The 16,169-nt window shown below is 38.4% G+C and overlaps 1 protein-coding gene across 1 annotated transcript; it reads right to left on the bottom strand.

The window, feature by feature from the left end:
- Positions 1 to 6,480: 6,480 nt before the first annotated feature.
- LOC148212868 (uncharacterized) lies at positions 6,481 to 9,300 on the bottom strand. The gene is made up of 5 exons (XM_088120410.1): positions 9,120 to 9,300; positions 8,905 to 9,032; positions 7,627 to 7,950; positions 7,442 to 7,558; positions 6,481 to 6,525 (listed from the first exon to the last, which is right to left on the bottom strand). The coding sequence occupies exons 1-5, from the start codon at positions 9,298 to 9,300 to the stop codon at positions 6,481 to 6,483; spliced, it is 795 nt and encodes a 264-aa protein (XP_087976536.1).
- Positions 9,301 to 16,169: the final 6,869 nt, after the last annotated feature.

The raw sequence follows: 16,169 nt of genomic DNA, 5'->3' as shown, positions 1-16,169 counted from the left end.
TTTTCTTTTAAAGATCCATTTACACCTAATAGGTTTATTTCCTATAGGTAAATCTACCAAATATCATGTTTGATTCATAACTATTTTAACATCTTCATCAATCATATACATGCAAGCAAAATAATCAACTATCATATATGAGTTTTCAACTAGAAAGGTGGTTAAGAAGTCCGGTCTCAAACTTTTACTAATCTTTTGTCTCTTACTTCTCCTAGGTTTAGAATCTATCATAACATCAGAAGCTAAGCGAAAAGATATGAATACCAGTTTTGAAGTTCCACTAGACTCACCAATAGTCTTAATCATATGAACTGTATTGTAAAAAAATACAGTATCTTTATACTCACAAATTGAATTATTACTTAAATACATAAATCTATAAGCAGAACTATTATGAACATAACCAATAAAAACACAGTCAAAAGTCTTGAATCCAACCGTAGGTTTCTTTAATTCTGGACATTTCATCTGGATATTCCACTTTTGCTAAGCAACCTCACACTCTCAAGTAGCTTAAGTTAGGTGAATAACCTTTCCAAAGCTCGTATGATGTCTTATCCAATTTTTTGCGAGGACCCTGTTAAAAATAAAACAAGTAGAGAACACGCAACTTCCCCCCACATGTTGTCAGATAAACCAGAACTCAACAGCATAACATTCATCATTTTGTTGAAAGTTATATTCGTACATTCTACTGTACCATTTTGTTGATGTGAATATGGAGCAGTAACTCCATCAATAATGTCATTTAATTCACAAAATTCATTAAGAGATTTATCACTATATTCACCACCTCTATCATATATTAACACTTTTTTTTTTATCTTTTTTTCGAATTGGTTTTCTATTTTAGCTTTGTATTTAAAATATATACAACTTGTTTCATCTTTTGGTTTTAAGAGATAGATTTTCGTATATGTAGAAAAATTATCAACAGAAGATATATAAGATTTTTTACCACCTCCGCTAGTCATGTATTTTAAATCAGCTAGATTAGAATGAACTAATTCAAGTAATTCAGTACACCTAGCTGTGAAAGGTTTAAAATGATTTTTGTTTTAAGAAAATTTTGCATTTATACAAACAAAGCATTTTTCAGTTTCATGTAATTTAAAAGTATTAATAAAATTTAAAGCTTTCAGGTTTTTAAACGATACAACATTCACATATCCTAATCTATCATGCCACACATCAATAAATTTAACGATATAAGCCTAACGTGTTTCATTCATCATACTAGATACAAAATCAGTATTCAGAACAAATAAACTATCAGTTAAATAACTGTTACCAACAAAGTCACTATTTTTGGTGATGATAGTCTTGTCAGCCTCAAACATAATCCTAAGGCCAGCCTTGTTTAGTAAGTTCCCAGACACACCAAGTTCTTATGTAGTGAATGAACATATAGAACATCACTTAAAGATAAAGTTTTGCCAAAGGTAAGTTAAGAACCATCCTGTAACGCCCCCAAAATTCAACAACTCACACGGGTAACATTATTAACTCTTCCTGCTCAACATTTCCTTTAAAGTTGTAAAAGTTATTAACAAAACCTATGTAACGCCCTGAGTCCCTCAGGTTAGTTAGTCTCGAATTAGGAGATTTTCATTTAATTTTAAATTAAACTTTAGCTTGGGATGAGTTTTTTTCTTTTGGCCTTGTTTATGTTCGGCTTTTAGTGGGTTGGTTTGGTTTTAAAATAAAGGAAAAGAAAATTAATAAAAAGAAAAAAAACAAAAAAAAACCCTAAGCTTCATCTTTCCCCTTCCTTTTTGTAGCAGCCGCCCCCCCAACCTACCTTCCTTCTCCAGCGACACCAACGGTGTACGGTGGCGGCGTTCCTCAAATCAGTAGCGATGACACCTGCAACACGCCACTCACGAACCCGACAACACCCACACGGCAGCGCGGCCTGTTCTCTAATGGCATTTTCCTTCGAACCGACAGATTTTTGAACACCCACGACACCTTCTCCCTTCTCCGGTGTACCCCAGCAACATACGACACTCCAAGATCAAGACCCGACGAGTTTCGCGTCGAATCCAGTGAACCCGCGTCGGCATGACCTTCGATTAGGGACGGTTTGTGGTAGTTCTCTTCTTCCACAGCGGCGCGGCGACGTTTTTGTTTCTGTTCACGGTGGTTCAAACTGGGTGCGTCAGTTTTCTACATTTTGGGAAATATCTCGATATTATGGTATCAACCAACAATCATAGCAACTTAGTTTGAGAGACCCATACCCTTGTGGCAACAACAGCGGTTGTTGGGGCGTTTTCTGTGCATTGTTGCTGCTGTAAAAATGCAAAACAGCATAGTTTTTTGTGTTTGGCGATCACCCACTTACGTGCTACCGATACATTTTTAAGTTGGATCTAAGTTACCGACACCGAAACAAAGTCGATTTATAGTAACGAGCCCATTGAACCCTCTTAGAATTGATTTCGGAGGCTGAATCGTATATATGTAACTTACTGTTTTTTTCTGTTTTTAGTGCCTAGGTGTGAGATCGACACAAAACTTAGGGGCGTGGCTGTGGGTAAGTAGACAAGGGGCGTGTGCGTGTGTTAATGTGCATTAGTTGGTTTCCATTGTGCTGTTTTGTGATGTTTAATACTGATTTTGATACGTTATTGTGCTAGGTAGCTCTCGTTTGTGTTAATCTGTATGTTTGGTGTAGTGTTGAATATTCGCCGGTGATAATGGTGGAATTTGTATTGTTAAACTGCTGAGAATTATTGTGGAATGATGTGTGTTTACAAAGGATGCCCGTTAAAATGGAATTATTGCGATTATGTTTTCTTATAATGTGAGCGTGCTAGTACAGATTATATAAATATTTCTTTATGATGTGAGCATGCTGGTTGAGTATATATAAACGTTTCATTATGATGTGAGCGTGCTGGTTGAATATATATATAAACGTTTCTTTATAATGCGAGCGTGCTGGTCCGAGTCATGTTACTTTCTTAGGAGATGGGGGTGTAATAGAAGCATGTTTTCGGACCCTGTTCGCAGGATAGGGATTGTTGTGGAGTTGGTTGTGATAAGGAACGTTGGATTCTTGGGGAAAGTGAATGGGTGAGTGTCAGGGCCTCGGGTATAAATGGTCGGGGGCTGATACGTCACTAATTGAGTATCGAGGCCTCGGGTAAAAACGGCCTAGGGTCGACACACCAACGTTGGATAAAGATGAGTGTCGAGGCCTCGGGTAAAAATGGTCGAGGGCCGATGCGAGGAGTATTTGGAAGGAAAACTATTGGGGCCTTGGGTAAAAATGGTGAAGGGCCGATAGATGATGAAGTCATCGGGGCCTTGGGTAAAAATGGTTGAGGGTCGATGCAGCAGTGTCGGAGCTCTGGGTAAAAATGGTCAGGGGCCGACTCTACTTGAAAGAGTTAGCTTTGGAAAGCTAGGATAGCTGTGATAAGTGTAGAGGTGCTTGAGATGTTGGGGCGCCTCGAGGTTGGTAGTTAAATTGTTCATGGTTGTGGTTATCGCCGGATCTTATAGAACGTGTCTATGTTTGATTGCATAATGTGATGAAGAGCATGACTATGAATGTTTCATGATTTTTGCTTGAGCATGATGTTTGTGTGTTGTTGGTGAGAGCTACTTACGGAGTATATTTTATATACTCACCCCCCCTCTACAATTATTGTTTCAGGCGCAGGATTCGTTGGCGACCATAGTGATGAAGCGGGGGAGACATGACGAGGGAGGACCATAGGCTGCGTAGTTACTTTTGCTTAGCTTAGGTTTAGATGGTTAAGACTTTATGTTTTGGTCAATAAACTACTTGTTCTTATTTAAATAATTGAGAGGTTCCCACTCGTTGTCTACTTTATTTTGGGATAGGTGTTTATTTTAGTTTTCTTCCATTCATTGAGTTTGCCTAGTTGGAATAATGAATTTGCCTCATGGGGTTGTCCATGGATGATGTTTGATTGATATTCTATAGGGTTGATGCGTTGGTAAATTGCTGGGAGTTGAAGCGTTATTTTATATAATTATTTCACAGGAAGTTGTTACCTCGTGTTTGGAGTTAATGTTAGACAGGTGGGTAGTTAACGTGACCTAGAAGCGTGTGGGACGTTCTGAGGCGTTACAACCTAGCAATCATATATATTTATTAATCAACAAGATGATGTGAACTACTCATCGAAATAATAGTAATAATAAAAGAATCAACTTGCCCTCAGTGAACAATCAACGCCTAAGTCACATATTTAATCAAAACAAAGTCAAACTTGAACAAACAAAATATAACAACTTAAACTATTTATCTAGCACAAGTATACTTATGCAAAAACAAAGCAAAGACTATTAATTGTCTTTCTACCATCAAAATAAAATAAAGTATCCTATTAAGAGGATTCCAAATTGTAACCTCTCATTGTTCGAGATCTGATAGCTTCACCCAAAACTCTTATACCTACCCTTTAACTTTTCCATATCATTCAAGAATCACAACCTCCAGAACACTCTCGAGACCTGCAAGACAAAGTTAGCACTCCGACGAGCTAGTTAGTTCTAGTCCGAGCTAACTTGCCGAGTCAATCTAGGATTGCGTAACTTGCATTTAAGGCAAGGGTTTCTATTTATAGAAACTGGGCCCGACAGGAATTCTGACACACGCTAAAATCACGGCGAGTTGTCGGGTATGGAAGAGACATTGTTACGGACTTCGTCTCAGGTCGGCTCGGCACCATAGGTCCTACCCTATCTGCCGACCTGAGTACTTTGGAGTCAATTTCCATGTTTCGTCCACATGTTCGTCTAACTCACCTTTTGGATCATGACACGTGGCAGGCCAGGATTCGCATCCAACATTGGCCCCCACTTAGGCGAGGTGGAGGTCGGCTCGGCAAAGTCATCCGAGCTAACTGAAGATGGGTCGAATCCACACGTTCATGCGTGACGTCATGGATTTCGTCAGCGCTAGCTTCTGCTTCGAGAACCCAAACGTCGTCATGGGGACAGCCTGGCGTGGACGAATCTTGTCCGTTGATCTCTCCTTGATCGGACGGCTCTCGTGCCTCCGGGCTGTCCTATAAAAGGCGAAAGTCTTTCACTTTTCACTTTTTACTTTTCACTTTTGAGTTTTTGTGTACCTCGACCGTTTCCAAGTCAGGTACTCTCTCCTTCTTTCTTTAGGTAGCTTTCTAGATTCTTTCTTTAGATCTGACGATGGGTAGCTCGTCTAGTGAGTCGTCATCTGGGTCATCCGATTCCTCTAGTTCAGGTGACATCTTATGGGATCCGACCTTAGCTTCTACCTCAGGGAACCCCTATGCCGAGGGTAGATCGGGAAATCCCAATATAGCCTCAACCTCGGGAAACCCTGACCTCGGTCCAGTAGTTAGGTTGGCCGAGCTCTGCAAAACTTACTCGATCCCCAACTCCATAAAGCTTAGGGTGCCTAACATCGAGGAACACCTCGACGACCCTCCTCCGAGCTTCGTCAGTTTCTACCCCCAGATGTTCCATAGCGGGGTTAGACTTCCACTCCACCCTTTCATTCAAAGGTTCCTTAGCGCAATCAACCTCGCCCCAGCTCAGCTCTCCCCTAATGGATGGTCTACCGTGCTCGGAGCCTACGTCCTGTGGTGGGTCCTCCGAGACGAGGATGAGGATAGGCTCACGGTGGACCAGCTCTTAGCGACCCACACCGTCAAAGCCTCCAACGAGGGAAAGGGTCGGTACTACCTCTCAGCTCGGCGGAACGTAGGTCAGTTGATTAGGAACCCCTCCTCTAACAAAAATTGGAAGGAGTGTTGGTTCCTCGTTTCTGGCGAGTGGCTTCGGAGGGACGGAGGGGGTGAGCCGACCTTCCAAGTCCCAGTAGAGTTCGGAGACAAAGGTGAGTGTCTTAGGTGCGAGCTGGGATCGTCTTTTTTTTGTCTTGACTTGAGTAACCTTGTTGCTGACGCTGTCCTATTTTGCAGCTCTGCCATCCCCCGTTCCGAGGATTAACAACAAGTCCTGGGAAATCATCAGGCGAGCCCAAGGTCGGAGATTGAAGTACGCACTGTGGGGTGAAGCACTAGTCTCAAACACCCACCTCTTCTCCAATGGTCTCAGTCCTCACGACCAAGCGTGAGGACTACCCAAACCTCGGCAACGCAGCTCGCAGAAACGTAAAGCTCCTGAAGGTAAATACTCATGTTCCATGGTTCTCGATCTTGGTTCACGATGAACAAAGAAAAACCCCCCAATAAACCCTAAGTGTGTCGAAAAAGAGAGGGATGAGAGAAACATTGAGATTCTTTGAGATTTATTGAGAGAAGATTTGAAAACAAGTGAGAAAATCTTGGTGAAAAATCGTGAATGAGGGTTTTGAAATCATATTAAAAACATAATTGGGTTAACAATTGGGCCTCTTTTTTATTTAAAGACAACCCAAAGCCCATTTAAACGTAACCCATATGAAGCCCACGAAAGCTGTAAACAATAATTCAAAAATCGATTTTTTTTCTTTTAAATTACACCTGGTGCAATTTTGACGAGGGTTGGATCTTGATCCTGTACAATTCAAATGCAAAAACAAAAATTAGATTTGGAATCTACACAAAAAAAACCCTAAAGAAAATGTAAGAATTTCGCAAAAAGAAGACAAAAATATTTTACATAAAAATGCCCCCCAAACTGTCCGAGGGACTGTTTCCACTGTTTTTTCACGATTCTTTCAGTAATATAGAGGTTTTACCTCTATCAATATACTCACCATAATATTTTCTGACATGATGCTCATTTACCTTAAAAATATTACTTTTGGATCCCCGTAAATCCACCGCTCTATGTGGATAAACATGTTCAACTACGAATGGGCCTGACCATCTAGACTTAAACTTACTTGGAAACAACCTTAATCTAAAGTTAAATAGCAAAACTAAGTTTCCAGGTTCTAAATTCTTGTCCATTATCTTTTTATCACGCCACTTTTTGGTTTGTTCTTTATACATCTTGGCATTCTCATAAGAAAATTGACAAAACTCATCCAACTCATGTAACTGGAGCAATCTCGCTTCACCTGCAGCAACATAATAAAAATTTAGTTTTTGCATAGCCCAAAATGCTCTATGTTCTAGCTCTAGTGGAAGATGACATGCTTTACTAAAAACATAGCGATAAGGGAACATGCCTAATAGAGTTTTATAAGCAGTTCTATATGTCCACAAAGCATCATCAAGTTTAATAGCCCAGTCTTTCCTATACACATTCATAGTCTTCTCTAAATTTACTTTATTGCCCTATTTGATACTTCTGCTAATCCATTAGTTTGAGGGTGATATGCAGTAGCAATCTTGTGATGAATGTTATACTTTTTCAGCAAATTTCTTACTGCTTTATTTAATAAGTGTGTGCCCTCATCACTAATCAAGCATCTAGGTGTACCATATCTAGTGAAAATAAACTTTTGCAAGAAGAGAGAAACTACCTTGGCATCGTTAGTAGAGGTGGCCAAAGCCTCAACCCATTTTGAAACATAGTCCACAGCCAAAAGACTGTAATTCTTACCAAATGAAGGTGGGAACAGACCCATGAAGTTCATGCCCTAAACATCGAAAAGTTCAACTTCCAATATTGGGTTTAAGGGCATCTCATGTTTCCGTGTTAAGTTACCTGATCTTTGACAGCTGTCATAACCTTGAGCGAATATGTGAGCATCTCGAAATAGGGACGGCCAAAAGAAACCACTTTGGAGAACCTCGCTGCAGTTTTTCGTCCAGCAAAATGTCCACCATATGGTAATTTGTGGCACGCCTCTAGAATCTCCTTCTGTTCATGCTCAGCAACAGACCTACGAAGAATATTGTTAGGTCCAAGTTTAAACAAGAAATGTTCATCCCATCTATAAAACCTAACATCATGAAAGAACTTTATCTGGTGCTTACTCAAATCATTAGGAATTATTTCTCTAACCAAATAGTTCGCATAATCAGCATACTAAGGGACTTCAGAAATAACTAACAGATGCTTATCAATAAAATGCTCTCTAACCTTACAACTATCATGCTGTAATGAAGACTAAGCCTAGACAAATGATTTGCTACTTGGTTTTTTGTTCATTTTCTATCTTTTATCTCTAGATCAAACTCTTGTAGCAATAATATCCATCTAATTAACCTAAGCTTAGCTTCTTTTTTAGCAAACAAGTATTTAAGTGCAGAATGATCAGTAAACACTATCACCTTAGTCCCTATTAAATATGAACGAAACTTATCAAATGTGAAAACAACAGCCAAAATTTCTTTCTCAGTTACAATATAGTTTAACTGACACTAATCAAAGTTTTACTTGCATAATAAACAGGATAAAGAACTTTACCTTTACGTTGACCCAACATCACACCTACAGCAACATCACTTGCATCACACATTAGTTCAAATGGCAAGTTCCAATTTGGTTCAATTATGATAGGTGATAAGCTAAGTGCATTTTTAAGTGTCTCAAAAGCTTTCAAACAATGTTCATAAAAAACAAAGGCTCGATCCACTTCCAACAACTAACACAATGGTTTAGAAATTTCCGCAAAATCTTTTATAAAACGGCGGTAGAAACCCACGTGTCCTAAGAAACTTCTAACACCATTTACAGTAGTGGAAGGGGGTAGTTTGGCAATCATATCTATCTTGGCCATATTGACCTCAATTCCTTTTTCTGAAATTCTGTGACCTAAGACTATACCTTCACGTACCATAAAATGACACTTCTCCCAATTAAGCACAAGGTTAGTCTCTTCATGACTTTTTAAAATATTCTCCAAGTTCTCTAAACAAACATCAAACGACTCACCAAACACAGAAAAATCATCCATGAAAATCTCTACCGTGCTTTCTATCAGGTCAGAAAAAATAGCGGTCATGCATCTTTGGAAGGTGGTGGGAGCGTTACACAGACCAGACGACATCCTCCAGTCCCAAATGTCCCATAGGGACACGTGAACATAGTCTTTTCTTGGTCCTCTGGTGCTATTGTAATCTGTTTGTAACTAGAATACCCGTCTAGGAAGCAATAGCACTTCTTCCCTACAAGAAGATCAAGCATTTGGTCAATAAAGGGTAATGGAAAATGGTCTTTTCGAGTTACCATATTTAGGCGACGGTAGTCCATACACACTCTCCAACCAGACACCGTCTTTGTCGGGATCAACTCGTTGTCATCATTTATAATCACCGTCATACCACCCTTATTGGGAATGCATTGAACCGGGCTAACCCAGTTTCTATCAGAAATCAGGTAGATCACCCCAGCATCTAACCATTTTATGATCTCCTTCTTGACCACCTCTTTCATTTTGGGGTTAAGCATCCTTTGGCACTCAATAGAATTGTTGGCTCCTTCCTCCAGGATGATTTTGTGCATACAAAATATAGGGCTAATTCATTTTATGTCCGCTATGGTTAATCCAATAGCTCTCTTATACTTAGATAAAACATGAAAAAGCAAAGATTCATGTTGATTAGACAAATACGAAGAAATGATAACTGGCAAAGTATCGTTTAAACCCAAATAGGAATATTTTAAATGAGAAGGTAGGGGTTTCTTCTCCAATTCTGGAGGTTTAATGATGGAAGGTTGCAACGCCTTCAACTAAGCTATTGTCGGCTGCAAAAGCTCAAAATGCTCATATTGGGGCAAAATTGGGCCAGGTGCATTTTTGGCTTCTTTTTTTGCAACCTCTAAATCAACTTCTAAGTCTTCTACAATCATTTCCTGGAGTTCCTCCATGATTGCCCCTATTGTAGAGCAATCTTCGACTTCATCCGGGAGCCGCATTGCATCAAGGACGTTGAAGGTTACCTGCTCATCATTGACCTTCATCGCGATCTCTCCTTTCCGAACATTGAATACTGTGTCTCCAGTTGCTAAAAACAGCCTCCCTAGAATGATCGGCACCTCAAGATCTGCTTCACAATCCAAAATTATGAAATCGGCGGGAAAAATAAACTTATCAACTTTCACAAGCACATCTTCTATTTTTCCTTTCGGTCTCTTTATGGACCGATCAGCTAGTTGTAAAGTGACAGTCGTGGGACGAGTTTCTCCTACATTTAACTCTTTAAAGATAAAAAGAGGCATAAGATTAATGCTTGCTCCTAAGTCACACAATGCTCTTCCTAAATTCTTACATATTAAGCAAGGGATAGTAAAACTACCTAGGTCCTTACCTTTAACAGGCAATGGATTTCCTAGACCATCACTAATACACTATGTTAGGGCTACCGTCTCATGTTCTCTTAACTTCTTACGCCTAGATATGATATCTTTCAAAAACTTGGTGTAGTTAGGCATTTGTTCTAAAACATCTATAAGAGGTATATTTATATGCAACTGTTTTAGAATCTCCAAAAACTTCTTAAAATGACTATCCTGATTTTTTTTAACTAGCCTTAGGGGGAAAGGTGGAGGAATCTTAATATTACCTACCTGTGGAGTAGTGCTGGGCACTACTTTCTTACTTTTATCCACCATCTTACCTTTTTCTTCTAAACTTACGGGTTCTGATTTCTCTTCTCGTTGTGGATTGGAGGTGGATGCAAGAACAGGTGTAACTGCATCTGTTCCTTCGTCTGGGAGTGAGGGTCCATCATAACTTAGTCCGCTTCTCGTGATAACTGCCTTACAGTGCTCCTTTCCCTCACGATCTCGCTTCAGGTTCTCTGTGTGTCTAGGCAATGTACCTTGAGGTCTAGATTTTTGGTCATTTGCTATCTGCCCCACTTGAATCTCCAAGTTTCTTATCGCATCATTAGTTCTAGTCATGAACATTTTTGTTGTACCTTCACTTCTTGTCATGAATTCTTTCATCGTGGCCTCCAAACTTGAGTTACTACCACCTTGCTGATTGTTATGTTAAAGATGCAACACCGGTTGAGTTGGAAAACCAGGAGGAGTGTAATTTTGTTTAAATTGTTGAGCGGGTGCTTGCGTACTACTACTAGCTACTCCTTGGTTACTTCAAGAAAGGTTTGGATGGTTCCTCCATCTAGGGTTATAAGTGTTTGAATATGGATTGAAATTCCGCTAGACAGCTTGACCTACATAGAAAATAGACGCTGGATTAGCTGGACAGTTCTCATACAAGTTGTTATCACCACAATAGACACAAGATATGTCTGAAATTTGTAAAATAGGAGAGGGTTATAACATCGTCGAAGTGGTGGTTTTTGTTTCCTTCTCCATTGTCAGTTGTTTTAACATCTAGTTCATAGCCGCCATTTGGGCTTGCATTGAAGCTATTGTGTCCAACTCAAAGACTCCGGCTGATACTTGCTTATTTGGCAATGACCTTCCTACTTCACCTTGGTCATTAATGTCCGTCATCTTGTTTAAGATACCAACGGTCTCATTAACCGACCTTTCTAGAACAAGCCTTTGGCTGCAGTGTTCAACATCATTCTCGATGAACAATCCAATCCTCTATAGAACTGTTCAATCTGCACACATGCGGCAATCCATGGCTCGGGCATCTTCTAAGTAACTCCTTAAAACGCTCTCAAGCTTCTTGAACTGCTTCATTCTCCTTTTGTCGAAAAGACACAATGTCTTCTCAAAGGTGTGTGTTCCTGGTCAAAGTGTGGTACTTTGCCATAAATTTCTCCTTCAGTTCCGCCCACGTGTTTATAGAATTTGGTTCTAGCACATTTCCAAGTCCTTGCACCGTCCCTGAGAGAAAAAAGGAAACATTTTTAATCTTAATACATCCACAGAGAAACCAGGAAGTTGAAATGCATTAGCTATTTCAATAAAGGATTTGAGATGGGAGTAAGGATCTGCGTTAGACAATTCTTCAAACTGGCCCATCGTCAACAACATCTGGACCATGACTGGCTTAAACTCGAACTGTGCGGCTTGGGGTAAAGGATTATTTATCCCTGTATTTAGGTTTTGGAACGCATGAGTGACATAGTTCCGCATGGTTACATCTCGGTTATCTATTAGAAGGATAAGATTAGGAACTTCTCCTGCTCGATTTGCTGCTCCTTCACCTACCATATCTCCGTTCACAGGTGGATTTTGTGGAGATGGAGGATTTTGTGGATTTCTATTCATCTCGATGGTCTCTTCTTCAACTTCTACTTCTTCAACTTCTTTCTCTTTTTGAGTTTCTCTTTCTTTTCTTAACCTCTGTTCACGCCTTATCCTCTTAAGGGTTCTTTCGATCTCTGGATCAAACGTCAACCAACTAGACCTTCTGCTCATACACAACTTCCTTAAAGGTTAGATATAACAATTAAGTCCAATGACAGAGGTATGCAACAATCACACATGAAACAATTCACTTAAAAACGGTATGGTATTGAAAAATAAGTCCCCAACAACGACGCCAAAAACTTGTTGAGACTTTCTCTACCTTTAAAAAGATTGACTCATGCAAGCGCACATGGTCACAAATAATACTCGGAAGTAATCTAAGGTCGAATCCTCAGGAACTTGTTGCTTTCAAAACAATTTTAAAGAATTCAATAGTTCAAATATGCAATTGTGGTTTATAAAGAAAATAATGGTGAAATGTTGTTGTTTGGGGTTTTAACTAACAAACAATTTAATAAAACTCAACCTCTTTGCCTCCTACCTTAGTCTCGATGCAAAACATGGAAACACACCATGTTGGGGAAATTGCGCCAGGCGTAATTCTTGACTTTTCTTGGGATTCGAGTTATACTCTTACACTATCGCTTTTGGCTGCTGCAGAGGCTAGGGTAAGTTACAATCATATACTTATATGTGATTACAATCCTAAAGAATATCTACAAACTCACTTGCATTATGTGTCAGAGGGCCTATATCTAGGACCATGTTTTATGAGCTTATGCCTAAGTCACATACCATATTGGTTTCCTATTATTTTACCTAACCACTTTTCCCAAGGTTGGGTTTTGGTGTATAAATCAAGTTCTCACCGGCCAAATGGAAAAACGATGTAAAGAGAAGTTTTTAGAAACCAACCAAAAAAAGTGCTAGATGCAATCTGACCAAAATCCCGAGCGTATTGAAAATCAAATCATTTTGACTAAGACATTCCACAAAGAAGTTGATAACTAATTTAGAACATAATTAAAGGAATGTAAATTCACGAAAATATAAAAAAAGTATTTTTCATTTAATTTAAATGAATAAATAAGCCGTACACTGAGTTCTAGCTTGACCCTCTTCTCTCTCGAGAGTGAGGGGAGTTGAAACTCACTAAAGAACTTTAAAAGAACATAATGAACAAAGAACAGAAGTAAGAACTAGAATCAAAAGCAATACAAAAGGTAAAACCGTGAAAAATAAATAAATGAACCATTAGAACATAAACATAAACCCTAAAAACGTGTTCTACAACTAGAAAGCAACTAAAAGAAGATGAAATGAACCTTGGAAGGGATGATTTGCTGATGGAGGGATGACTTCCTTTTATAGCATCATAGGTTTGTTGAAACTCCCCACCATTTTAGGTGAAAATAGGTTGAGATTCACCTAACCACCTCACTTGGACTTGGACTCACGGTTTGGGATGTGTTTGAACATGCGGGAAATGTCCTCCTTGCCGTTCATTAATCAAAACGTGCGTTTTTTCATTTTGTCCTCAAAAAATGCGCCAGGCGCAATTCTACAAGAACATATTTCTGTTATTTTCGTCCAACTTTGATCGCATTTTTCTCATATTTTCCCTAAAGTACCATAGCTTGACTTTTATGCAGAAATAATCTATGCATGTTCTACTTTAAGAATATGTGGTTCTTTTTGGCAAATAATGATGGGAAAGGGGTAAAAGACGTGGTCAAGCAGGGCTACCGACACATGTTTCTGCAGTAAAAAGTCAACCCTAACACTTCATGAATTGGTACTTATAGTTGCATAAACATTTCCCTATTTTGACATCGTTTTATTCATATCTAACTTCTTCTTCCTAATCCTTTATATCTTCTCTTCGTTTGAGTAAAAAATGATTCCAAGACTGAGAATAGTAATTTTTTAGAATTGTGAGGTTAGGGACCTAAGAAATTTTCTCAAGATCTTAGTCTCATTTGATGAGTTTTGCTTGGAACAGTTTTATCATAGTACTGGAGCAGCATCGACAAAGAAATAATTTGGAACAACAGTCAGGGTTGCAAAAGTACAACTTATGCATGGTCAAGGTTGAAGCCTGTGTAAAGTGCACGTCCAATGCTTTCTTCTTTTTTCGGTTAAATTGAACTCGACCGAACATCGAGGTCAAAGCCTATGTGAAAGCACAAGTACAATTCAGTTTTATCTTTTTCATTTTTGTTAACTCGAACCCGATCTAAGATTGAGGTTAAAGGTTGTGTAAATTCACAGGTCCAATGTCGTTTCATTATTTTTTTTGTAAAATTGAACATGACCAGGTCAAAGCTTGTGTTAAAATTCATGTCCAGTGCATTTTTGTCTTTTTTTATTAAATTGAACCCGATCCAAGATCCAGGTCGAAACCTCTATAAAAGTACAAGTCTAATACATTTTTATCTATTTTTTGGTTAAATAGAACCTGGTCCAAGAATAAGGTCTAACCTGTGCAAGTTCATAGGTCAAATGCACTTTTATATTTTTGGTTAAATCGAACTTGATCCAAGATTGAGGTCGAAGCCTGTGTTAAAGTGCCCGTCCAGTGCATTTTTTATATTTCTAGTTACATCGAACTGGATCCTAGATTGAGGTCGAAGCCTATGTAAAAGTGCAGGTCCAGTGCATTTTTATCTTTTAGGTTAAATCAAATCCGATCCAAGATCATCGAGGTCGAAGCCTATGTAAAAGCGACAGGTCCAATGTGTTTTTCTCTTTTTGGTTAAATTGAACCCAATCCAAGATCGAGATCGAAGCCTGTGTAAAAGCATAGGTCCAGTGCATTTTTTTTCTTTTTCTGTTTAATCGAAATTGATCCAAGATTGAGGGTGGAAGCCTGTGTAAAAGCACAGCTCTAGTGCGTTTTTATCTTTTTGGTTAAATCGAACCCGATCCAAGATTGATGTCTAAGCCTGTGTAAAAGTATAGGTTCAGTGCATTTTTTATCTATTTTTTGGTTAAATCGAACCTGATTCAAGATCAAGGTTGAGGCCTGTGTAAAAGCGTCGATTCAGTGCATTTTTTTCTTTTTGGTCAAATCGAACCCGATCCAAGATTCATGTTGAATCTTTGTAAAACCGCAGGTATAGTGCATTTTTTAACTTTTTTGTTAAGTCGAACAAGATCCAAGATAAAGGTCGAAGCATGTGTAAAAGCGTTGGTTTTGTGAATTATTTTCTTTTTGGATAAATTGAATGATCCAAGATCAAGGTCGAAGCTTGTGCAAAAGCGCAGGTCTAGTGCATTTTGATTATTTTGGTTAAATCAAAAAGTTAAAAATACACTAGAAGCCTGTGTAAAAGTGCAAGTCCAGTGTTTTTTTATCTTTTTGATTAAATCGAATTCGATGTAAGATCGAGGTCAAAGGCTATGTAAAAAGGCAGATTTAGTGCTTTTTTTAAAAATATTTTTGGTTAAAGCAAACCTGATCCAAGATTGAGATTGAAGCGTGCGCAAAAACGTAGGACCAGCGCATTTTTTTCATTGGTTTAATTGAACTGAATCAAAGATTGTGGTTGAAACATGTGTCAAGCATAGGTCCGCTACATCTTACTTATCTTACAATGACAATCAAGGTCCGCCACTGTGGCCTCCTTTAAATAAAACTTCCATCTCCCAATACTTTTTCTTTTTGTCTGTCTATCGTCTTAGTGGGACAAGAATACACAAAAGAGGACAAGTTGTAAATACCATATTTGGCCCGACTCTAATTTTTATTATTTATTATTCTTTTATTATTTTATTTTATTTTATTTTTATTTATTTTACTTTACTTTATTTGAGTTAGTTTTTATTTGAGTTATTTTAGTTAGAAAGATAAAGTTTATTTTAATTGTTTTTTAAGCTAAAGTTTTAATTTAATTTTAAAAGTTTGACTCTTTTAAAGGATTTTGAATTTTTAAAAAGAAAGTAAGATGAAAAAAGAAAAGTTGTTTTATATAAGAAAGGATTTTATTTTTAAATCTTGTTCGCTTTTTCCTTGCCAAAGCCCTAAAATGTGCCATTCCTCTATGCTTCTTCCTCGCCAAAGCCCTACAAGCAAGCAGGAAGAGCTGAATGAGGTGGTCAAAGTATATTTTTTTATTATTATTTTT

The sequence above is a fragment of the Momordica charantia genome, assembly GCF_013281855.1.
Source record: "Momordica charantia cultivar OHB3-1 chromosome 2 unlocalized genomic scaffold, Mcharantia_2.0 BLBB01000002.1, whole genome shotgun sequence".
In the NCBI taxonomy this organism is placed as follows: Eukaryota; Viridiplantae; Streptophyta; class Magnoliopsida; order Cucurbitales; family Cucurbitaceae; genus Momordica; species Momordica charantia.
This window is presented reverse-complemented; position numbering and strand designations above follow the sequence as displayed.

Bases quoted from the DNA above. Each gene is read 5' to 3' on its own strand.
- LOC148212868 (XM_088120410.1), bottom strand. From the start codon at position 9,300: ATGAAAGAGGTGGTCAAGAAGGAGATCATAAAATGGTTAGATGCTGGG. The intron at 9,033-9,119 runs GTATGGACTACC...ATCTTCTTGTAG, and splicing joins GGTGTCTGGTTGGAGAGTGT to GGAAGAAGTGCTATTGCTTC. The intron at 7,559-7,626 runs GTAACTTAACAC...TTCGATGTTTAG, and splicing joins TGACAGCTGTCAAAGATCAG to GGCATGAACTTCATGGGTCT.